This window comes from Leopardus geoffroyi, chromosome C2, assembly GCF_018350155.1.
Source record: "Leopardus geoffroyi isolate Oge1 chromosome C2, O.geoffroyi_Oge1_pat1.0, whole genome shotgun sequence".
Taxonomy (NCBI): Eukaryota; Metazoa; Chordata; class Mammalia; order Carnivora; family Felidae; genus Leopardus; species Leopardus geoffroyi.
The window spans coordinates 125,082,716-125,106,417 of record NC_059333.1 but is presented as its reverse complement, the minus strand read 5'-3'; the positions used below and the strand labels follow the sequence as shown (position 1 = coordinate 125,106,417).

Below are 23,702 nucleotides of genomic sequence, written 5' to 3'. Positions count from 1 at the left end.
GGCCTCCATCCAGGTGGCTGATAGCTGGGGAGAAACCACCAGGGAGCAGGGCGAGTGGGTGCTCGTGGATTTGTCCCTTGCAAAAAAGTTGGCCTACTCTCGGAAGCATTTACCTTGACCACTGTGGGTTCAGGCCAGGCTGCAGAGCACAGTTTGGTCCCGCCTGCCCAAAGCAAATGCCATTTAAATGGTAGACATATATATTTGGAATAGAGAGAGAAGAAACATAATTTTCTTTTTATAATTAGATGGCAGTGATTTGCTAAGCAGCTCATCTTACACAAACCCTAGCAAAATTCATTTTCTATTCTCAAGTGTAGAATTACTTTAAAGTGCAGCGTGGTACCTTTCCAATCCCTGGCTTCGCCCCTGCAGCTGCCACAGAAGGAGGGCACCGGTGCCCGCGCCTGGGCCCTGCTCTGCTGGCTGAGCGAATAGGGAAGGGTGGCTCTCCCTGATGTGATGATGACCAGACAGCCCCTCACCAAGCTGTTTCTGCCATCCACCCCTGCGTGACCCCCCTGCTGGATCCTGAACCTGCATCACCCTTCGAAGCTTGAGCTTTGGGTGACAACAGTTAGCAGAGTCACACTTTGGAAAGCTTTGCAGAAGAGATTCAAAAACTTCCAGAAAAACCTTCCACACCCAGGCGGATCCCATTTGCAGGGAGTCATGATGGGAGATGAAGATTTGAACTAGTTTCATGAGAGAACATGGGGACCTGAGGTGGCCCCTAAATCCTCTTTATTAAGTGGTAAGAATGGATTGAAATGTTCTCTGTCCCTGAGTGGCCAGTAAAGAACAACACTGCCTGCATTGCTTTCCCTCACTTTGAGGGAGATGCCACAGGAGCCAGCCGGGAGCTCCAGGACCTCAGAGGGACCTTCTCCTTGGGGTTTGTCTTCTGATGAAAGCAGCTGGGGACTGCACCAGTGAAGGCAGTTAAACATGGTCTAAAACCAGTTCCTATTTGGTTATACAGAAGTACACATACATGTTATGTTCATAGGCCCATGCCTCTCTCTCTTTTTTTTTTTTAATCTGATGACTTGGATTATGTCTAATTAATTCTTTCCCTTATTTCTGAACATCTCTACTCTGGCTCCGGCCTTCACATCACTCACTTAAATTACTGCAATATCATTCTGTTTCTCTGTTCTAATTTTGCCCCCTGTAAATCCATCTAAAATTTTTTTTTAATGTTTATTTATCTTTGAGAGAGACAGAATACGAGTGGGTTAGGGGCAGAGAGAGAGGAAGACAGAATCCAAAGCAGGCTCCAGGCTCTGAGCTGTCAGCACAGAGCCTGACATGGGGCTCGAACTCACGAGCTGTGAGATCATGACCTGAGCCGAAGTCGGATGCTCAACTGACTGAGCCACCCAGGCGCCCCTCCTATAAATCCATCTTAAAATGCAAAATGAAATATCAAAATAAATCTGAGCATTTTACTCCCTTGCTCACAGACCCTTAATGAGAAAGGAGAAGGGGCTGGTCTACCAGATACTAAAATACTACAAAACTAGGGTAAAGTGGAACAGGAGTAGATAGGTCAATGAAACAGAATAGACTACCTTCCCTGAAGTCCTATCACCTCTCCCCAAACCCCCCCACTCCTGAAAAAAAAAAAACCTTTTTATTTGAAATGCAACCCACTTTCGAAAGAAAAGTTCTGGTTTCTTAAGTATCTGCTATATATATTTGGTATAAGCTGGCCCTGCTATACCAAATACCCACACTGTACCCAAGTCCCCAAACAGTGAAAATGTCTGTGGGCATGTGGAGCCGCGTAGAGGTTGCCAGAGGGTTGGTGGGTGGAGTTGGGGGAGGCCCACCCACCCCATTGGAACTAATCATTCTCAGGGGGTCAAGGGAAAAGTTCTTGCCTCCCCAAAGCATTATGTATTCATTTCAAAAGCAAAATTAATTTTAATTCCATTTAGGTTTCTTTTTTTATCCTTTACAAAATTGCATCATACCTTCTTGAAAATTCCCCTTCTTAGATAACCCACACATTCACCCCTTTCTATCTGAATTCTGCTGGAAATGTAGGGCCCACGGAGGAGACAGAGACGAGCCCATCTTTCTTGGCAAGGACCATTCTCTCACAAGTCGGCTCAGCTGCCCAAAATAGCCTCTATCGTGTTCTTCTTTCAATGCTGGCTTTATTGTAACTAGAGATGATGGAAAAGGGTGGAGCCACTGTCCCAAAGCCTTGGGGGCATATATGAAAAAATAACTGTATGAGATCTGTCTTCTCAGCCATCCCTCCACACCCACATTCCTCAGGTTGAGGTTCTTTGGGCAGAGGAGCTGGGAAGGCCTGGTGCTCCTCACACCCAGCCCTTCTCCAGGAAGCCAGGCCTCAGGTGCCCTCTGGCCTCCCAGGGAGCTAAGGTCAGCTGGCATTAGAACCTTCCCGTCCACTCCCACTCACTGACCCCGGACCCCGCCCGCCCGCAGTGGACAGCGGCCTGAGTCCACTTATCTGGGACTGGGTGGGTGTTTCCTGCATGTTTGAGATTTTACAGAGGAAATCAAAATAAAGAAACAAAGCCTTTGTTTTACTTCTGGACTCAAACTGGGGATGGCTGGAGGGGTGGAAAGGGGGAGCAGGAGTAGGTCACTTGGCAGTCCAACAAAATAACCATTCTAATAAAGCATTTAACAGGGACTTTTTTCTATTTAGGGTTGGTGTGAGTGAATAGGAAAGACAGGGTAGAGGGCTGGGAGAGCCTCTTTGTGTGGAAGGAGAGAGCCCCAGGCAGGGTCTCTGGCAAGGGTCTGGGACCACCAGCAGGGCTGCAGAATTGGCAGCCAGAGGGGCCACAGATAGTCTCAGTCTCCTTTCCCACCTCAGAAGACCCACAGGAGAGCAGGAAGGGACAGGGACTGCAGGGCCAGAGGGCCCTGGCTCCAATTTCTGCCCCACTACCTATCGTCATGTGACCTAGGGTGGTCCCCCCCTCCTCCCCCATCAGTGTGAGCCTCCCTTGCCTGGTCTCTAACAGGTAACAGTGAAGATGTCCCAGCCACCCCATCCCGTTCTTCCTGATCTAGCTATGCTGGATCGGGCCTTCATCCCACATATGTGGAAATGGGGAGGTGCTCTCCCCAGTATTTCTTCATTCTCCCCAAAGGATTTTCTCCTTGTAGAAATTCTCTGAGTGTATCATTTATTTTTCTTTAAAAGTTACCCAGGTGTTGATGAAAACTCTCCCTATCTGCAGTATTTCTGAGGATTTCAGAGTGGGGACCGTGTCCGCTGGCCATCTGGCCTCCCTGGTCATCTGCCCCACTTTGCCCCACGCATGTATACAATCAGCTTGGCTTCCTCATTCCCTAAGCCCCACTAAGCCACAGCCAGTGTGTGTAACAGGCTTTCACCAAGGGCTCAGAAGAAAGGGGGTTACCCGTTGTTCAGAACAGGGCAGGAGTTAAAACTGAGTAGTAGACATCCTCCTCTTGCCTGCTCACCCTTAAAGGATTTCTCCCTGCCTGCCTGTCTCCTCAAGCCTAGTTTACTGCCATTTTCCAGGGACCAATTTTCCTGGACACTTTCCCCAGAACTTCTGAGAACTCCAAATTTCCATTACTTTTGGTTGCAAAGCAGTAATGACATCTGTCCTGGACTAGGCTGCGAGCCTACACTTTGGCCTCAGAAAAGAGCCACCAAAGAGCCTGTCTAAGCCAGAGTTCTGCACCCTAGCCTTACACCATTAGCTAGGTGTAAGCTAGCACCTTCAGTATGAGACACCTCAAATTCTTAAATTAGGCTTCTTTCCCAATGACCAGAGCGAACCCAAGTGTGAATTTTTTTTCCTTCTTGTTACAGCATCTTGCAGAATCGCCGTGAGGATTAGAGCTGATGTAAATCAACAGATATTTAGTGAGCACCTACTCTGTATCAGGCATGTGCTGGGCACCGAGGGACGGTGGAGAATAGAACAGAGGACAGGCCCTGTGCTCATGGAACTGACACATTACATAAGTAAGGAATGCAAAGCGCTGTCAAGGACAGCTGAGTGTCCGGAAGAGTGTAACAGTAATATCTCCCCTAGTCTGGGGTGTGGTAAGGCGTGCTCAGGGGAGTAGATGTAGAGTGCTGAGGATGTTGTCAGGACTTAATAAACAGGCATTATAATGCTCCATCCTGGCCACAGGACTCAGCCTGATTGCACCTGCAGCTGGTTGCTGCTACTACCAACAATAGTTTTGCATAGAGGGGTTTATAATGTTTTCCAAGGTTACACGGCCAGTACGTGACGCACCCAGGATTCAGCACTGGACGTGTCGGACCTATTTCCATGCTCCTAACTTCTGCTCTGTCTTCGGCCGTTATGCCCCTGGGAAGGTCCCCTGACGGTCCCCTGAGATGGGCCGTAGGGCGGGGCATAGCTCTGAAGCTTCCCTCTTTCTCTGCATCCCTGAAACAAGTCAGCATGAGTTGTGGATGCTGGTCATTCCTCCATCATCAGAAATAAAATGTGCTTCCTTGTTAAATCCTGGGATGGCCAAGCAGCAGGAGTAGTAATACCTCAGTCCATCTCAGGGGCTGGCATCTCTCTGTCAAGTGAGGAAACTGAGGCACAAACAGATTGAGCAGTGGCCTAGGGCCACATACCTAACAGAGGGGCAAATGCTTTGATGCAGAACTTTTGATAAAAGTGCTGTATGTGGAAAAAACAGGTGGGAGGCCGGTGGTGGCTCCTGGGTGGGTCGCACCCCTTGGGATGGAGCCCGTCTGTCAGCCGTGCTCACTGCCCCCTCTCCCACCCAAGCACAGCTGTCTGGCCTGGCTAGGCTGGTGAGGAATGGGAGGGAGAAATAGGTGGGAGAAATGCACCAATGTTTTTCACTTGGAGAGTGAGATGTGAAAAGTTGCCTCCTGCCTTTCCAGCGGGGTGGGCTTAAAATCGGGACTTTGAGAGGGTCCCTGAAAAGTTACCACCCCACTTCCAGCCCTGGTGCACCCCTCCAGAGTCAAGCTGCTGGGTCCTATTCCTTCCTCTCTTCATAGGCCTTTGCAAGGAAACCCCCACAACCTCCCCAGCTGCTCATTGTCATGCCCACCTCGTTTTCAGGAAGTTTCCCTTTTATTTTGCTCCAGCCCAGATCTCTACAGTCTGGTTACTCTTTTAAAATGGAGATTGGATTGCTTCTTCCCACCTCAGGCAAGAGCCTGGACCATGTTTCTTTCTCATTTTAGCTTCAACATAAAAATTTTAACATTTTTCATGAATGGTGCTTGACATCATGAATATAAATGATAGAAACAAATCAAAGCAACGGTCCTTTCTGAATATGTCTTTCTGCCCTGTACCTCCCTGGGTTCTGAACACTTCTCGGGTGGGCTGTGTGCCCTCCCCCTAATGACTGTGCCCCTGCAAAGTCTCTAGGCTGAGTAACCCCTGCTGCTGTTACTCCTCAGTGTCATTTCCACGTCCTTTTTTATCATGCTTCTTTGTGGCCGAAGCCAGGCCGGGGCAGTGCAAAGAGTTGTCGGCTCCCACTCAATGTGGGCATGCTGAGGCATGCTTGAGGTGGCCAGGGCTGGGGGCAGGTGCCCCTGTGGGCCGGAGCCACCCAAGGGTGATTCATTTGCCTTATACAATGTATAAAACTTTTTAACAGGTAGTTAACGTCAAAAACTCAGTCTCGTGTAAAATTCAGATTCCTGGCTACTCTTAAACAATTTAGGCTATCTGGCAGCCCCTTTACAGATAGGTTCATGTTGGAGCAGTCGGTGGAGGGTAACAGCAGTCTCCGATTTGCTGCAGGCTCCACTGCTCCCTGCAGCCTGCACTCACCTGCCTCTCTCATTTATCAACCTGGCCTCTGCGAACACATGAGGCTGGGATGTTCAGTTGTCTCCCACATGCCTCTTTCTGCTACTGCAAGGGAAAGCAGTTCAGATAGTGTGTCAGCCAGGATTGGAGGGCTGAAGTTCAGCCATAATCAGGCCTGGCAAAAGTGTCCATCTCCTGGCAGGGGGGCTGCTGACACAGAGCAATGACTGTCCCTGGCCTCGAGGCCTTCCCTGTGCTGTCTGGCACCACCCTTGCCCTTCTGCTGGGCCACTTACTTCCTAGTGTGCTAGTGTGAGGCCACGGTTCCATGAGACAGGCAGCTCTGGGCTGACACAGTTCTGAAGGAGTCTGTGAAGCTGTGCTCTACACATACACACACACACACACACACACACACACACACACACACACTACTCAGGGGAAGGACAGTACCAGGAGATTTGCCTTGCTGTCACCAGCAGGCTCCAGGGACAGGGTGTGGCATCCCCAGACCAGCAGATGGAGTGGTCAGGGAGCTGGGACCTGGGAGCTGCAGGGGGCTTGGTGTTTTGGAAGTGTGAGTGGCAAGTAAGGACTCCCTCACTGTCACCTACTTCTCCTGATGGGCCAGTGCCCATGTGTGTCCAGTGGAACTCCTCACATGATATGTCCCTTATGAGAGCTACGATTCACTACTCTGGGACCCAGCTGGCCCATCGGGTATAGCGCCCACACCACCTCTGCCCTACCCTCTACCCGAGCCAGAATTCCGGCTGCCTCCCAGTGTCAACCCTGCATTGTGGAAATGCCAACAGCAGAGCCCTGCAGTGTCTCTATGCAGAAAGCTGTGCCTAGGCTCTAGAGAGGTAACGAAGATGAGGTCTGGCCCTCAGACCCCAACCCTACCCTAGTGGGGGAATCTGACAGGGAAACAGCTCCCCGGCTCCCAGATTTGAAGGGAGAAGGAGGGGGGGCTTGTTCCCCAGAAGAGGTAGAACGGCCCTGTGGCCGACCTGGGAGCTTTGTGGTCAGACTCACAGACAGACAAGCCACAGAACCTCTGTGACCTCAGGGTTGATCACTAACGGGTGCTAAACGGCACCTTCTTGGCTGTGAGGAGTCAAATGGCATAATAGCTGCAGAGCACCCTGCCACCTGCCACCTGGCCAGCACTCCCTAGACACAAGCGCGGTGGCTGCGTGGATGGAGGCCTGGAAGGCAGGAGAGGGCTGGGGAGGAAGGGATCACTTCAGGATGCTGGGGAAAACGGGGGCTTCTCCGTAGAGAGGGAATGTTTTCGCAGGCAGAGGGAAGGTGAAAAGACAGGGCAGGCAGAGAACTTTCATTGGCAGACTCCGAGGTGCTCTGCCAGGGGCTGGAGTCCCTGTCCTCAAGGATGCCACACTAGGAATCAGCAGAGAGGCTGCATGAGGAGGCCCGTGGTGCTGGGGGCTGTTCAAGGAAGGCCTGGAATGCTCTGGTCAGTGGGAGAGCTTCGGACACCCGTGGGCGGTTTTTCGGGGAGGAGCAGTATGCTCCAGGGCTGTTTGAGGACCGATAGTGCTGGAGGGGTAGGAGGATAAGGGGGGCAGAGCTGAGCCCCTGAGGTGCACCTGCCATGAGTGGCAGACTTGCTAGGCCTTGGCCTTGGATCTGAGGGAGGAGAGGTGTTTGAGCTGCTAGGGGAGGAAGAGGGCAGGAAGGAGAGACAAGGGGTCTCGAGGGGGGGTGGTTGTTGGCTTTTTAAAAAATTTAATGTTTAAAAATTAAAAAAAAAAAATTTTTAATGTTTTGTTTATTTTTGAGAGAGAGAGAGAGAGAGAGAGAGAGATAGAATGTGAGTGGGGAAGGGGCAGAGAGAAGGAGACACAGAATCTGAAGCAGGCTCCAGGCTCTGAGCTGTCAGCACAAAGCCCAACGTGGGGCTTGAACTCAGAGTGTGAGATCGTGACCTGAATGAAGTTGGATGCTTAACTCACTGAGCCACCCAGGCGCCCCTGGCTGAGTCCATTCGGAGAAGGGTTGAGCCTGAGCAGCCCCCTGAGGAGCTGTGAGGAGGCTGCTGCGGCAGAATGAGGAGAGAATAGGACGGTGGCGGCCCGCCGGGGTCTGAGGGTCCTCACTTTGGGGACTCCCAGAGTGCGCAGAAGCCACCCCTCGCTGGTGGGGTGACTGCCAGAATGACTTTCCTAGTGGGCATGCAGGCTCCCGTGTGAGGCTGCGAAGTTCTCCTCGGCTGAGGAGAGACTGCCCCAGCCCCAGCCCCAGCACTAGGTACATATTAATAGGCCCCTGGGGCTGAGAGTAAGAATTCAATCGTAAAGCCACTTCCTCCTCTCTGCCCTAGCTGCCCTGAAGGAAGCTGTGACCCAGGTGGCAGCCCTGCCCGCACCCCTGGAGTTCACTGCCACCCTCCCTGTGGTGGTAGGACATGGGGACATGGTGGAGGGTGCCGGGGTGGGAGCTTGGAGGTTGAGAGGCCCGGTGTCAATACCCCGTGAGCCAGAGTTGCCGGGGGGGCATGTTGTTTTGAAGGTCTATGTGGACCTTAAGACACTGGGGCCCTTACTAACCCCTCTGTTCCCAGAGCCTCAGACCTACCAGGTGCCCTGGTCTAGCTGGGTGCAGAGCGGGGCAGAGCTTTAGTTTTTAGTTGCCGGGTCCCAGCTTTCCCCGTTACCACGCTGTTCCCCTGGGCAAATGCCCTAACATTCCTGACTCTGTCTCCCCACTGGTAAAATGGGGAGACCGAATGCCACCCTGCATGGTCCTGCCTCATTGTGCCGGCTGGCCGGCCTGCATGACCTTCCTCTTCCCACCTGACCCTGTATCCCTTCCCCATCTGCTTCCCTCTCCTCAGAGCTTCTGAAATATTCAGAGTTTGTGCCCTGCAGGCTACCTAGTCTCTCCTGGCTTTTCTTGTTGGTCAGCCTCCCTAGGGACGGCAGAAAGAGTTGTGGACAGACAAGATGCACCCCCAGGGCAGAATGGGGGGGCTGAGGCCCATACACAGCCAGCGTGAGAGCACACCCCAGAAGGAGTGGTAAGGGCTGAGTTCTGTTGAGTTGTCAGCTATGGAACCAGCCAGTTCGCAGGGCATGAGCTCGGGCAGGACTCTGGAGGGAGGCAGGAGGGCTTCCTGCAGGAGGAAGGGCTTCAGATGGGTTTTGAAGAATGTTGCTGATGGTAACAACTTGATGTTTACTGAGCGCTTGCGGTGGGCCAGACACAGCCAGGCAAATCAGTGTAGCCTGTTGTGACCACCTCTACAGAAGAGGAAACCAAGATGCAGAAGATAAGTAACTTGCTTAAAGTTGCAGGCTGCCTGAGTCAGTGGCTCAGGCTCTGTGATGAGGGGCTCCAGGGGAGGGGCCAGCCCCAAGCTGGGTAGGGACCAGCTGGTGTCCAGGAGCACGAGGAGACAGGCTGGGCCCAGGGCAGCGACCAGCACAGTGGAGAGGGGCCCAAACAGAGGTGCTGGAAAATGGGTCTCAAAGCTACCTGGTGTTCCCACAGGGTTAGCTGCCTGATCCCCCAGCCTCCTCCCTGGTCCTGAGGGAAGGAGCATGTGGCCGGACACTGTTTGACAGACTTTGTCCCAGTTGGGAGTGGGGGCGTGCCTGTTCCTAGTGACTAGTATCTGCCCTGGGTGCCTCTTGGGCCCTGACCTGCTCGGCCGCCTCCCCCACAGGAGCAGGGATGTGGCCTTGGAGGCCTCTCTGACTCAGACATCACTCTCCCGGCTCACTGCTGACCTCTTTCCAGCACTCCTGGATCTGCTGCCTCTGGCCTGGCCTGACCCTGTACCCACTCACCATTTCACCAGCCATGAACAAATGCCTAGGATGATGGACTGGCCACGGGCTCTGGAGCCATACTGTGTGGTTTCAGAGCCTAGCACTGCCCCTTTCTAGCTAGATGACCTCAGAAAAGTTATTTTACTTTGTTGTACTTCAGTTTCTTCAACTATAAAATGGGGATAATCAGAGTCATTCCGTATAGGGCTGTTGTGAGAATTAAATGAGCTAACGTGGTAAAATCTTCCAACAGCATCAGACACATCACTTACATTAATTAATTAATTAATTAATTAATCATTAGTTGTTTTTAGCATTGACCACTCTTGTAATTATTACAGTAGGTATTTCTACACACCTACTCTGGGACTTACACTGCTGGGTCATAAGTGGCTCAGCTCCAGGCCTTGTCAGGAGTCACTCTCAGGCTAGTGGGTAAGACCCAAGTATGAGCAGTGATACAAGGAAGCATATGGGACTTGGGGGTCATGAGTACGGCCAAGGTCACTGCGTCCCTCCCCTGGCTTTCTTCAAACATTGGCCTTTGCCTGGATCTCTGGATCCCTATCTGACCATCTCTGCCAACAGTCCAGGTGTGGTCCCGGCAGAGGAGTTTGGATTTGATGGGGTAGAAAAGCAGGGGCTGATGTATTAGCACAAGACTTGGGTAATAGAATTTTCCAGAGACAACCGGGCAGGCTCCCCCTAAAGGTCCTGCGCACCCTCACCCAGAACAGGACGGCCGGTACGTGATATGTTTTGGAGGGAATCAGAAGAGTGGTGGGTTAGATCTGGGGTGGCAAACAAGTTTCCTCTCTGGATCAGTCACCTGGTTCTGGCTGCCAAGGTGCTGCATCAAAAAGGGTTCACGACTGAGCCAGAAGAGGACAGTGGTCAATTATGATGCCTGCGTGGCTCTGGGGACAGGAGGAATGGCCCCTGCGCCACATACTCACCATCTAAAAGCCAGTGGTATTTAAGGTCCTTTATCGCACAAAATTATGCACGTGGTTGGATGGGTGGTTAAGTCTTAATACTGGAGTGAGCTGAATGCACTGGCTTCCTGGAGGGATGAGTGGTGCAATGACATGGCTGGGCTGGGATTAGCAGCCATGTGAGACAACAGGCTGGAGCAAGGTCTGAGGGAGAGGAGAGTGAAGTCCTAAGGGATACACCAATGGCCTAGACCCCTGGTGGGACGGCACACCATTTACGCTCAGCCTGCAAGGCAGCAGCCCTGGGGAAGCTGCCCATTTCTGGGAATTGTGCAGAAGGGAAGGGCAGCTCCTGGAATGCAGAGCCATTTCCTCCACACGGGTGGGGTCACTCCCCCCAGCGTGTCCTCATCCCCCTGAGCTGGGCACACCCAGACATCATGGAGATGAGATTAGCTTCCCAGAGCTGATTCAGCTCAATGGGTTGGAAAGTCCATTCGCTCTCGCAGCAGCTCCATTAATAGTAAGTGTTCCCCCTCTTCCAGCTTTATTTATCAGACGACTTGCAGTTCAACTGATAAGGTTCCTGGGGGGGGGGGGGATCTTTAAAATGTTTAGTGTAGAAGTAGAGAGGCAAAAAGCAATGAAAACTAAACTTTCAATAAAGTTAGCAGCATCTTTGCAGAGACTCTGGGTTGGCCACTGCCCCAGCTCCAAGAATCTGTGGTCCTTTAGTCGTGTAGCCAAGGAAGCTACGGACAAGGATGAAGAGTGCCCTGTGGGTTAGTGAAGTCACCATGACAGTCAAAGAAATGCTGTGATGCTATAAAACTAATCACCCAAGGAATTGAAGGCAGTGTGGTGTGACGGTTCCCAGGATGACCTTTGGTGTCCAGCCAGCCCACCGCAGCTGCCCACTGAATGGTGGGGAGTGTAATTGTGATGGAGTCTCTCCTGGGCATCAGTTGTTCTGGCCAGGACTGTATGGCATTGCTTTGGAAGTGGTGCTGGCTACGGGGATGGGGTGCACAGAGAGGCCAGGGAGCCTGTGGACCCCTTGACAATGTCTGCAAGGCAAGCTATTTCTTTTTGTTTGTTTGTTTAGTTTAGTTTATTTATTTTGAGAGAGAGAGGGTGAGTGAGCATGAGTGGGGGAGGGGACAAAGAGAGCGAGAGGGAGAGAGAGTATCCCGAGCAGGCTCTAAGCTGTCAGTGCAGAGGCTGACGTGGAGCTTGAACTCATGAACCGTGGGATCATAACCAGAGCTGGAATCGAGAGTCGGATGCCTAACTGACTGGGCCACCCAGGCGCCCCCAGGCTACCTCTTTTTTGTGTGCCCACTTAAAAAACGGGGAATGTGTTGGGCTATTCTTTTGGGAAAAAAGCCCCGTAGAAGCCCTAGAAGCTGGCAATCTGGGAGAATGCAACAGACTTGGTAAAGGATCCTAGCCACCGGACACAGCCATTTTGGGGGCTGCTGGAACCCTCTGTTGTCCCAGGCATTTACACTGGCTACTGTATTGGGTCCTCCAGTGGCCCTGTGCAGTGCAGGCGCTCTTAGGGCTGTGGATGCGGCAGGCAAGTGGTCCAAACCACTGGGGTCTACCAGGTTGGAGGGAGACCAGGGGTCCAACCACTTCACCTGTCAGTACAAATATGCCCTTGCTGAGGGCCCCTTGGTCTTTTTCACAGGGGCCTCACAGGAGCGTCCTGTTCTCCTGTTTTATAGGTGGGCAGACAGGCTCCTGGAAGTTAAGAAACTTGTTCCAGGTCACACAGGGAGTCCATATCAGAGACACAAATAGAACTCAAGCTGCCTGGGGATGCCTGGGTGGCTCGGTCGGCCATTTAAGTGTCTGACTTCAGCTCAGGTCCTGATCTCACAGTTCATGAGTTTGAGCCCCGTGTCCAGCTCTGTTCTAACAGCTCAGAGCCTAGAGCTTGCTTCCTATTGTGTGTCTCTCTCTGCCCCTCCCCTGCTTGTGCTCTCTCTTTCTCTCTCTCTCAAAAATAATAAATAAGCAAACATAAAAAAAGAACTCAAGTTACCTGACTGTAGTCATAGGCTATTAATGACATCCCTGCCCCTAGTGTCCCCCTGAGAACCAAGGGAGGCTTTGTACAAGACTGTCCTCGGGAGTTCTTAGAAGCCTCCAAGCACACTTTGAAATTTGCTGGGTGAAGAGGTTATTGTGGGGTCGTCTGTCTACCTAGCCCCCCACCTCCTGGGGGCATCATCCCTGCTTCTTGGTCTAAGGGAGAGCTGGGTGGGTAGAAGGCTTCACTGGGGCAGTATCCAGCAGTCAGTCAGTGAATAGACCTTGAGCCTCCTGTGTTTCGGGCCCTGCCTGGCCCCGTAAAAGGCAACGGAATAAGGAGATGTAGCTCTTGTCCCGGTGGAGCTTCTGAGCTACATGGGGAGACGAATCTGCCATTCAGGAAACAACTTCAAACCTTGCAAGATGGTGCTAACCCTGAGAGAGAAAGGGAGCCAAAGACAGCAGCCAAAAAAAGCTTATTTCTCTGGTTAGAGATGCCCGAAGTGTTTGTATACGTGTTATTAAAATTGTCCAGGCAGCACTACTGTCTTTTAGGAAGAAGTTTCCAGTATGAGCGAAGGTTTGGGTTGCCCGTGGACTGGGAGGGGCTGTAGGAGCAGTGGTTGCCATGGGAACCAGTGCTCAGCCGCCAACGCCCGCCCAAGTGGCTGCTGTTCCAAAAGTTGGTTTCTGAGTGGAGGGGGCTGCCTAGAACCTCAGAGCCATTTCCCATGGAAACAATGTTCTAAATGATGGGTGACGATCCCACACAGGCCTCCGGCGGAGCTGAGATGGCAGCAGGGCTCTGATGGGGGAGCCTCTGAGTGGACAAAGTGAGAGGGGGAGGGAAGAGAGACTGAGGGAATCTCTCCTGGGAACAAAGTCAACAAGGTGCAAGAACAAACATTTAAGCACCTTCTCTAAGCTGGGAACATTTCATAATTTTAATTTCATGCTTACAGCAATCTTGCAAAGTATTTTCCGATGATTTCAAAGTAATTTTCTAACCCATCCCATCTTACAAAATAGGAAACTGAGGCTGTGAACAGTAACTTGCCCAAGGTCCCTTACCTGGTCAGTAGGAGAGTATCCAGCATAGAAAACTGGTGGAGGAGCTTTAGAGAGAGACCCTAGGTCCACCTTACACTACCTTCCCACCTCAGAGGGGCCATCCATGACCTACAAAAGGTAAAGAACTGACATTCTAGAATGATCTCTAATCTAAAAAGATCTAGAAAGAGCTCTGATCTTCTAGTCAAACAGGCTGGAGAGGGTGAGGGGGTCTTGTGAATGTAAGCATTTTGCTTCTTAACCACCAACCAATTTTCGTCATAGCTTGTGGTGACTTTTGAAAAAAAGTCTTTCTCTTCACCACTCGAGTCCAGCTTATTTTGTAGGAGTGTGGTGCATGCACTTACAAGGACATCATTTAGTCAGGGATTATTTTGGGGGAGGTTGAAGGCTGGAAAAACATGCCCATCAGGAGAAGAGCCTTTAGAATTGGGGGAGGGGGAGTTCTGGACTCACTCTCATGCCCCTGCAACACTTTCTTTCCTTCCTGGGCCCACACTTGCTTTCAGAAGGGCTTTTTTGTGTGATTGGTCTGACCTGGTAGAAGGAGGGAGACAGTCCTAACTCCTGGCTGGGAGGGTTGCCCCTTAGCCCCATGCATGGTCAGGGCCAATGCTGTGGCCAGTAGGTGGTCTGATAATTGTTTGGAAATGCCGGCATTGAGCCTCTAATTCCTTCAGCTAGACTTACATCCTTGTTGATGCTCTGCTAGGCTTTGGTGACACACAGAGGGACAAGTTGCAGTCCCTGCCTTTTGTGCACATTTAAGTGTGGATTTCAAGCATGTTCGTGCCCTCTGCACAAGGAATTACAGGGCACAGACTAGAAGGTGATGCCTCCCATAGGAGGGGATTCCTGGGCCCAGGCCTGACCTGTGAAGAGGTGTGTGCTCCCCGAGGGGGCCCTGGGTATCTGCAGAGGACTCCGTGTGACCACAGAGCACACTGGGTGAGCACAAAACTGGTTGAGAGAAAGAGAGAGTAGAGTATGAGAGGTTGTGGCATAGCTACCGCTGGAGAGGTCAGCAGTGGCAACCAGTGCCAGCCTCGAATGTCAGTGAAGGAGCCGGAACTTGGCCCATCAGCTATGAGCAGCGCTAAAGGGTTTTTCACCACAAGGGATCCGGTCCAAGTTTTGTGCTAACTGTGCATTCTGACCTGCTTCCATTGAGTCTTAGTTGGGAGGGAACCCCGAGTTGGCTGCCTGTGGTCTCCTGGGAGCTCAACCCCTGAGTGCAGGACTCTGTGAAAGGAAGGAGCCCTTCATCTGACCGTTTCCTGCCAGCTGCCTTGCTTGGCAAGCAGGTCCCCAGGTGATTCTCCTGTGGGTGGTCTGAGCACCACCTCAAAGATTCAGTTCGTGTCCTCTATCATACTTACTAGTGTATTTCTTATCTTGTTTTATTTTGAGAAGAAAGTCAAGAGAAAGAATTTTCTTTGTTGATACCTTTCCACCCACTGAGTACTTTTTATTCGTGTCGTTGCCAGCAGAGCATGGAAGGGAGCTTTAAAAAGAGCCTCTTTCACAGGCAAATATGGTCACCCTGGCCCAGTGTCCCTGTCCACCCACAGCCAAGATGACGGGTAAGGAAGGACAGTGAGGGGACCACACCAACATCTCACTCCTCAAAACCTGAGAGGCAAAGGAGAGAGAGAGCTAGCCCTGTTTTCTTCCAACTGTCCTGCAGCCCCTTGGATCGTCATCTCTCGTCATGTGGGAGAACTCAGTTCACCAAGGCCTCAATGTGTCCCCACCTTTATCCCGCTTAGAGAGGTGCAGCACCAAATGGACCTGATATCCTGCACCAAAGGAGCTTAAATGCCCCCTGGAAGGACACAGAGCCCTACATTTTCAGGTAGCCTGAACCTTTTATTTGGTGGGAACATTTAAAAACTTTGTTTCTTTGAGGATAGTTGACACACAACGTTACATTGGTTTCAGGTGTACAACATGGTGATTCACCAACTCTGTACATTATGTCATCACCGCAGGTGTAGCTGCCATGGGTCCCACACAACACTGTTGCAATACCATCTACTCCATTCCCTGTGCTGTACCTTTTAGTCCTACGGGTGGGAATATTTTAATGTTGTTAAGCTTTCCCAGGATACATATATAATACTAGCTTGTTGTAGCCAGTTGAAAATTGAGCAGGTACCCCCAAATGTGCCAGTCTTCTCTCTGCCTAGAACCACATCTAGACATACAGACTCATAGATGGGTGACTTCATGGACGTGCAATCATACGTATGTGTTGTTTCGCAGCTGTTTGGGTTTTTTTTTTCATACCTAATATAAACTTTTTCTAGGTTAGTGACCGTCATCCTTTTTAATGGCTACATAGTATTGCATTGTGTAGATAAACGTTTTCTTTAACTTCTCCCCCCCCCCCCCCGCAGCATTTAAGTCATTTCCATTTTTGCCCCTCTTCCTAACATCTTCGTTCACTCATCTGATTATCTCCTTAGCATAAGTTCTCATATATCATATAGGTCCAAGAGAAGGTATGTCATTTTACATTTTGATATATTGATGCGAGTGTGTTCTCAGTCCGGTTAGGACAGACGTATATGCCACCCGCAGGGTATAAAAGCGCCTGTACTTCCTGTCACTGCAGAGAAATCCTAAATGTCAACACCAAGCTTCCGTAACTGCACAAGGTTATGCAATCACCCTCTCCTGTAGCCCCACGCGAATCAGTGTGGCCACATAACCTACATTTGTGTCTAACACCTTTTGTATTGAAATCTAGAATTGAGGACTCTTTTAGAGCTGCAAATAACTGTAAAAAATCCAACCCTTTAATCTGATAGGTAAGGAAATGGTGGCTCTGCACGGCCTTCCCAACAAGCAGCAATGCACACGGGACTCCCAGTCCATTGTCCCCTCACCCTTCAGTGTCCCTGTCACATGTTCCACCGTGTCTTTCTGCCTCCCAGTTGCACAGAGATTGTTGCTTTGCTGGTACACTGAGGCAGGATCAAGCTTGTGCTCCCCTGGCACCAGGTCTGTCTCCATGCTGCCTAGGATTGCCAGAACAGGAGGTGGTATTGCTTCTCCCTGGCCCCCTGGCGTGTCCGCAGGTAGCGGCTTAAGTCTCTGGCAACCTCCCTTGGCTGAGGGCTCCTTCCATGCTCCCTGCCTCCCTCTCCTCCTTGTCTCTCTATGACACTGTTTCCAAAGATGACTCTTCACTCCTCTGCCGTCACCTCTTCACAGTCAGTCCTTATCTGTTAAGGCTCAATTATTCTTTGGAATCCTGGCGCCACATTTCTGGCTCCTGCCTGGTCTCCTTAGCTCAAGGTTTCTCGGCCTTAGCACTACTGACATCGCAGGATGGATAATTCTTTATTGGGGGGGGGGGGGGGGGCTGTCCTTTGCGTTGTAGGAGGATGTGTAGCCGCAGCCTTGGCCTCTGCTCACTAGATGCCAGTAACACCCACTAATAAGCCAGAATTATCTCCAGACATTGCAGATTTCCCCCAGGGACAAAACTGCCCCTGCTTGAGAACTACTGCCTTTGCTAGACATGACATCATTCTCCACCCCCCCTCCCAACTAAAACAGGTTGACCAGATGCCACGAGATTCTAGCACAACTTTTTTTTTTTTTTTTTTTTTTGAGAGAGAGAGAGAGAGAGAGAGAGAGAGAGCGCACGCACAAGCCGGGAAGAGGGGGACAGGGGGAGAGAGAGAGAGAGATTTTTGTTTTGTTTTGTTTTGTTTTGTTTTTATTTTGAGAGAGGGAGGGAGAGAGAAAATCCCAAGCAGGCTTCATGCTCAGTGTGGAGCCCAATGTGGGGCTCAATCCCATGACCCTGGGATCATGACCTGAGCCAAAATCAAGAGTCAGATGCTCAATCAACTGAGCCACCCAGGTGCCCCACCAGCACAACTTTCTGCATGACCATGGGCAAGGAGACTGAGAGAAGGGAGCCAGGATCACTAAATTCTAAGAGTGGGGGGTTGGGGGGGTTACAAGGCTGCTATGCCCATCCTTTCCATAGTTTGGGGGGCCTCAAATCCTCAAGCACAGCAGTCCTGTGACTAGAGTTGATGTAAAAGGTGAACCTCTGTGCCATCCCTGCTCAGACTGGCATGCACATGTTCACCTGTACATGACTGGGGCAGACTTTAGTGATGGAAAAGCTTCTTTAACATGGCTTTTTTGGCTTTACTCGTTAAAGACCTCATGGCATCTAGTAGTGCTATGTCTGCAAGACCGGGTGTGGCACATAGTTGATATTCAGTAGATGATTGAATAAACATATAATTGGGAGTATTTACTACTCTATAAGGAGGGAGGAAAACTCATGAATATTTTCCACTCAAGGTCAGAAAGGAAAAAGCCTCCTGCCTCATTACACGTGTCTTGCCTCCCCAGGTCTGACCTATCAGAAACATGGCAACCAGTGCCGTCCCCAGTGACAACCTCCCCACGTACAAGCTGGTGGTGGTGGGAGATGGGGGTGTGGGCAAGAGCGCCCTCACCATCCAGTTTTTCCAGAAGATCTTTGTGCCTGACTATGACCCGACCATCGAAGACTCCTACCTGAAACATACGGAGATTGACAATCAATGGGCCATCCTGGACGGTGAGACACGGATGGTAGCCCTGCATGGGGGTGGGGCATGTGACACGGAGGGTCAGAGGAAGTTGACCAACTTCCCTGGGGCGGATAGTGTCTTTCACGTTGTCATTATGGGATGGTCGGTGTCAGGCTGTGTATGTTTTCCAGGGTGAATTCTGAATAGCTTTGTGGCAACCAAAATGCATATTCAACAAAGAGGCTAGCATCGTGCCAACCCAGTGATGTCATGTTTGTTATTTCTTGCTGATCCGAAGCTCTGATTAACATTTACAGATGACTCTGTCTCCTAAAAAAATGGGGAAGAGACGAACTATTTTTTAGCGAGCATAGTTTATTTCCCTTTGAGAGGGGGAAATCTTGCATTTGACATTGTTTCTAGTGTAGTCTAAATTGGTCTAGATTAGCATTTCTCAAATTGTGGTATCCAGGCCAGCAGCCTAAGATTACCAGGGAGCTTCCCAGAAATGAAAACCCTCAGGCTCTACTGGTTCAAATTCTGAGGGTGGAGCCCAGCAATCTGTTTTAACAAACCCTCCAGGTGATGCTAAAGTAGAGAACTGCTGCTCCAGATTCTTACTGGTTATGACTTCGTACTGAGTCTCTCTTTTAAACAAAGAGCCGTTAAAGAGAGACTGTAATTGTAGGAAGCGAGCTTTGAAAGCCCCTGGGATGCACTATCAGATATGTGATTTGCAAGTATTTTCTTCCAGTCTGTGACATGCTTTTCATTCTCTTAACAGTGTCTTTCAAAGACTAGAGCTTCTAATTTTGATGAAGTCCAGTTTATCAGCTTGTTCTTTTATGGATTGTGCTTCTGGTCGTGTCTAAAATATTTGCGTAACCCAAGGTCACAAAGGTTTTCTTCCTACGTTTTCTTCTAGCAGTTTAATGGCTTTAGGTCTGTATTTAGCATTAGGATCTACCTTGACTTAATTTTTGTATATGGTGTGAGGTATGGAACAAAATTGTTTTTGGCGGGGGGGGGGGGGGTTGGGGGTTTGTTTTTTTGTTTTTTTCGTATATGGAGATGCAGGTGTTCCAGGGCTATTTGTTGAAAAGGTTCTTCTTTCACCACTGAATTGCCTTTGTACCTTTGATGAAAATTAGTTGCCCATATATTCTGTTTGTTTGACCTATCTGTCTTATCACCAATACCACACTGTCTTGATAACTGTAGACTGATAACAAGTCTTAAAATCATGTGTTGTTAAGTCCCTAAGTTTGTTCTTTTTCAAAGTTGCTTTGGCCAGTCTAGGTCCTTTGCATTTCCATATGAATTTAAGAACCAGTTAAATTCTAAAATTCTAGATTTTGATTGATATTGTGTTGAATCTAAAGATCTGCACATTTGAGAAGAATTGACATCTTCATAATGTTGAACCTTTCAACCCATGAATGCAGTATTTCTCCATTTATTTAGGTCTTCTTTCTTTTTTTTTTTTTAATTTATTTTTTATGAGAGAGAGAGAGAGAGAGAGAGAGAGAGAGAGAGCATGCGAGTGTGAGTAGGGGAGAGGGATAGAAGGGGAGAGAGAAAGAATCCCAAGCAGGCTCAGCATGGAGCCTGACTCGGTCTCGATCCAACAACCCAGGGATTGTGACTTGAGCCGAAATCAAGTGTCAGACACTCAAGCTCAATTGACCAAGCCATCCAGGCACCCCTAGGTCTTCTTCTTTTTTTTTTTTTTTTTTTTTTTTAATTTTTTTTAATGTTTATTTATTTTTGAGACAGAGAGACAGAGCATGAATGGGGGAGGGGCAGAGAGAGAGGGAGACACAGAATCGGAAGCAGGCTCCAGGCTCTGAGCCATCAGCCCAGAGCCTAACGCGGGGCTCGAACCCACGAACCGTGAGACCGTGACCTGAGCTGAAGTCGGACGCTCAACGGACTGAGCCACCCAGGTGCCCCATCCCTAGGTCTTCTTTAATTCTCTCATCAGTTGTTTTACAGAATTGATTGCATAGGTCTTTTACCTATTTTGTCAGATTTATATCTACAATCTGTATTATAAATGATATTTTTTTATTGCGGTTGTCACTTGTTTGTTGCTAATATGTAGTAATGCAGTTGCATTTTGTGTATTAACTGTAACCTGCAACCTTGCTAAATTCACTTATTAGTTCTGGTGGCTTTTTTGTAGATTCCTTTGGGCTTTCTGCAGAGATGGTCATGTCTGCGAATAAAGACAGTTTTACTTCTGCCTTTCCAAACTGGATGGCTTCTGTTTCTTTTCCTTGCCTGATTTCACTGACTAAAAACATACTTGTCCTGTTCTTGATCTTAAGGAGAAAGGTTTCAGTCTTTCAGCAATAAATAGGATGTTAGCTGTAGGTTTTTTATCGATTCCCTTTATCAGGTTGAAGAACTTCCTATTACTAGTTTCCTGAGAATTTTTATGAGGTGTGGATATTGGATTTTTGTCAAATGCTTTTCTGTGTCTACTTAGATACTCATATGGTATTTCATTTTTAGTGTGTCATTTTGGCAAATTATGTTAATTTTTTATAATGTTAAACCAACATTGTCTCCCTGGGATAAATCCCACTTGGTCATGATGCTTTCTTCTTTTATGTAATGTTGGCTTTGACTTGCTAAAATTTTGTTTAGAATTTTTGTGTGTATGTCCTTGAGAGCTATATTGGCCTGTGGTTTTCTTGTCATGCCTAGTAATGCTAGCTTTATAGAATGCATTGAGAAATATGCTCTCCAATTTTCTGGAGGGGTTTGAACAAAATTGGTATTATTTCTTCCTTAAATATTTAGTTGAATACACCTACGAGGCACTCTGGGGCCAGAGTTTTCTTTGTTGGAAGATTTTTTAACTACAAATTCAATTCCTTTAGTAAATATAGGGATATTCAGGTTATTTGTTTCTTCAGTGAGTTTCGGTAGTTGGTGTCTTTAAAAAAAGTTGTTCAGTTCATCAGAGTTACCAAATTTAGTGGTGTAAAGTTGTTCATGATATTCTCTTATTCTCCTGCTAATGTCGGTAGAATCCAGAGTGATGTTTCCCCTCTCATTCCTGATGTTTTTAATTTGTGTCTTCTCCTTTTTCCCTAAACAGACAGTCTAGAGATTTATCGATATCATTGATTTTCACAAAAGAACCACCTCTTGAGTCCATTGACTTTTCCCATTTGGTTCCATTGATTTCCACTCTTAGCTTTATTATTTCCTTTTGTCTGCCTACTTTGGATTTAATTTGTTCTTCTTTCTCTAATTTTTTTAAGTGAAAGCTTATGTGATTGATTTGAACATTTCTTCTTTTCCAAGATCTTCATTTGGTGCTATAAATTCCCCCAAACTACTTGGTTAGCAGCATCCCACACATTCTAATACACTGTGTTTTCATTTTCATTCTGTTCAGAATACTTTCCTATTTCCCTTCTGAGATTTTCTTTGACCCATTGGTTATTTAGAAATATTTAGCTTTCAAGTATTTAGGAATTTTCCAGAAATCCTTCTGTTACTGGTTTCTATTTTAATTTCACTGTGTCAGAGAACATAAAATATATGATTTAAATTATTTAACACTTACAGAGGCTTATTTTATGACCCAGGGTATGTTCTCTCTGGTAAATGTTCCATGTGCACATGAAAAGAATGAGTATTCTGCTGTTGTTGGGTGGAATGTTCTATGAATGTCTGTTATGTTGTTTGGTCTTTGGTTGTTTCAAGTGAGACGATAAATCTGGTCCTTGTTACTCCATCTTGGCTGGAACCAGAACCAAATCATCACTTCATTTAAAATTTTTTTTTTAATTTTTAAAGTTTATTTATTGATTTAGAGAGAGAGAGAGCAAGCAAGTGCAAGCAGGGGAGGGGCAGAGAAAGGGAGAGGGAGGATCCCAAGCAGGCTCCATGCTGTCAGCACAGAGCCTGATGTGGGTCTTGAACTCACAAACCATGAGATCATGACCTGAGCCAAACCAAGAGTTGGATGCTTAACTGACTGAGTCACCCAGGCACCCCCTGAATCACCACTTAAAAAAAAAATGTGACAGCTTTGTGTGTATACTGAAATGTGTACTTTAAGAAGGGCGAGGGGCACCTGGGTGGCTCAGTCGGTTAAGTGTCCAACTTCCGCTCAGGTCACGATCTCGCCGTAGGTGAGTTCGAGCCCCGCCTCGGGCTCTGTGCTGACAGCTCAGCGCCTGGAGCCTGCTTGGGATTCTGTGTCTCCCTCTCTCTGCCCCTCCCCCACTCACTCTGTGCCTCTCAAAAATGAATAAACGTTAAAAAAATTTTTTCTTAGGAAGGGCGAATATTTTGGTATTTGAATTATATCATAGTTTTAAAAACCACCATCCTTTAGGGCTTTGGCTGTAGTCCTGAAACTGAATCGTTCCCCAGGAACCAAGCACATTCCCGCCTCTGGGACTCTGCATTTGGTATTCTGTCTAGAACGTTCTTCCTTCAGCAATACATTCTCACCTTTGTGTAGGTCTCCACTCAAATGTTAAGTTTACCTAAGAAGTCTTCCCTGACCAAACCATCTGTACCAGCAGCCACCCCACCCCTGTCATTCTGTCTCCTTGTTAACTCTTTTTCTTTATTCTACCTTTTACTGGTAAACATATATTTGCTCCCTATATTTACTTGAGTTTTTATTGCTTCCCGATAAAATATAAATTTTTGAGAGCGGAGACTTTATTTACTGCTATATTCTCGGTGTCTAGACGACTGCTTGGCTCATTGTACGTCCTCAGTAAATGTGTGTGAAATGAATGTATGACTAAGTCCTGAACAGTATATGTGCAGTCACAGGTGTGAAGTGCTAGCTGTGTTATATAATAAATATCTATAACCACTAAAAGTTAAAACTTACATTTATGCACCTGCTAAAAATCATCTCATGCGTCACCCATTCGACTACATGCCGCATTTTGGGATATACGGAGTTAAAGAACTGTAAGCAGTTTCTTTACTGTGGGACTTAAGAGAATCTTCAATATACAAACATAATATTGGAAATGTATTGGTAGGATAGGTTGTCCTTAGGGTTTCCCAAAGGACCGCTGTTAGCACATCATTCTGGACTATTTCCACAGAAAACATCCCGAAAAACATGGCATAATACATGTAAGAGAGCAACATCATTGCCTGGTGCATAATTGGGACTTAATGAATATTAGTTCTCTATACAGCCGTATTGACTTCTCTAACTTTTTCTTAAAGTAACTTTGGGTATTAGATTCGTTTCTGAGGGGAAAAAAAAGTTCCCAAGGGTGATTTTTAGGAAGATTTTGTGATAATGTTTATTATCACAATAAAAATATTTATTATTTCAGCAGCAGCAGGGAAAAGGGAAGTATGGCCACAGCACTACTTTATAAGCACAAATTTGCAAAGCTTGTGTTCTGAATCTCCTGGGCTCCTCTGGGATGCTGTGCCTCTCAACCTGCCCCCTGAACCCAGCCTAATTCAGGGCATTGCCCACCCAGGGCATCCTCAGGCACAGATGCTAGATTGCTACAT

The 23,702-nt window shown here is 48.3% G+C and overlaps 1 protein-coding gene across 8 annotated transcripts in view; it reads left to right on the top strand.

Annotated features, from left to right (window-relative positions):
- The window catches only part of MRAS (muscle RAS oncogene homolog), a 55,231-nt gene that overhangs the window by 5,983 nt on the left and 25,546 nt on the right, over window positions 1–23,702 (top strand). For 3 of the 8 annotated variants that reach the window (XM_045503513.1, XM_045503511.1, XM_045503514.1), the window contains exon 2: window positions 18,016–18,226. The exons of 1 other annotated variant lie outside the window; for it this stretch is intronic. In XM_045503513.1, the coding sequence (XP_045359469.1) occupies window positions 18,034–18,226 (193 nt within the window). In that variant the 5' untranslated portion in view covers window positions 18,016–18,033. Of the gene's footprint in view, window positions 1–2,589; window positions 2,600–6,976; window positions 6,981–15,319; window positions 15,488–18,015; window positions 18,227–23,702 lie in introns of those variants that run through there. 4 more of the 8 variants (XM_045503519.1, XM_045503518.1, XM_045503515.1 and 1 more) reach the window with 3 other exon arrangements.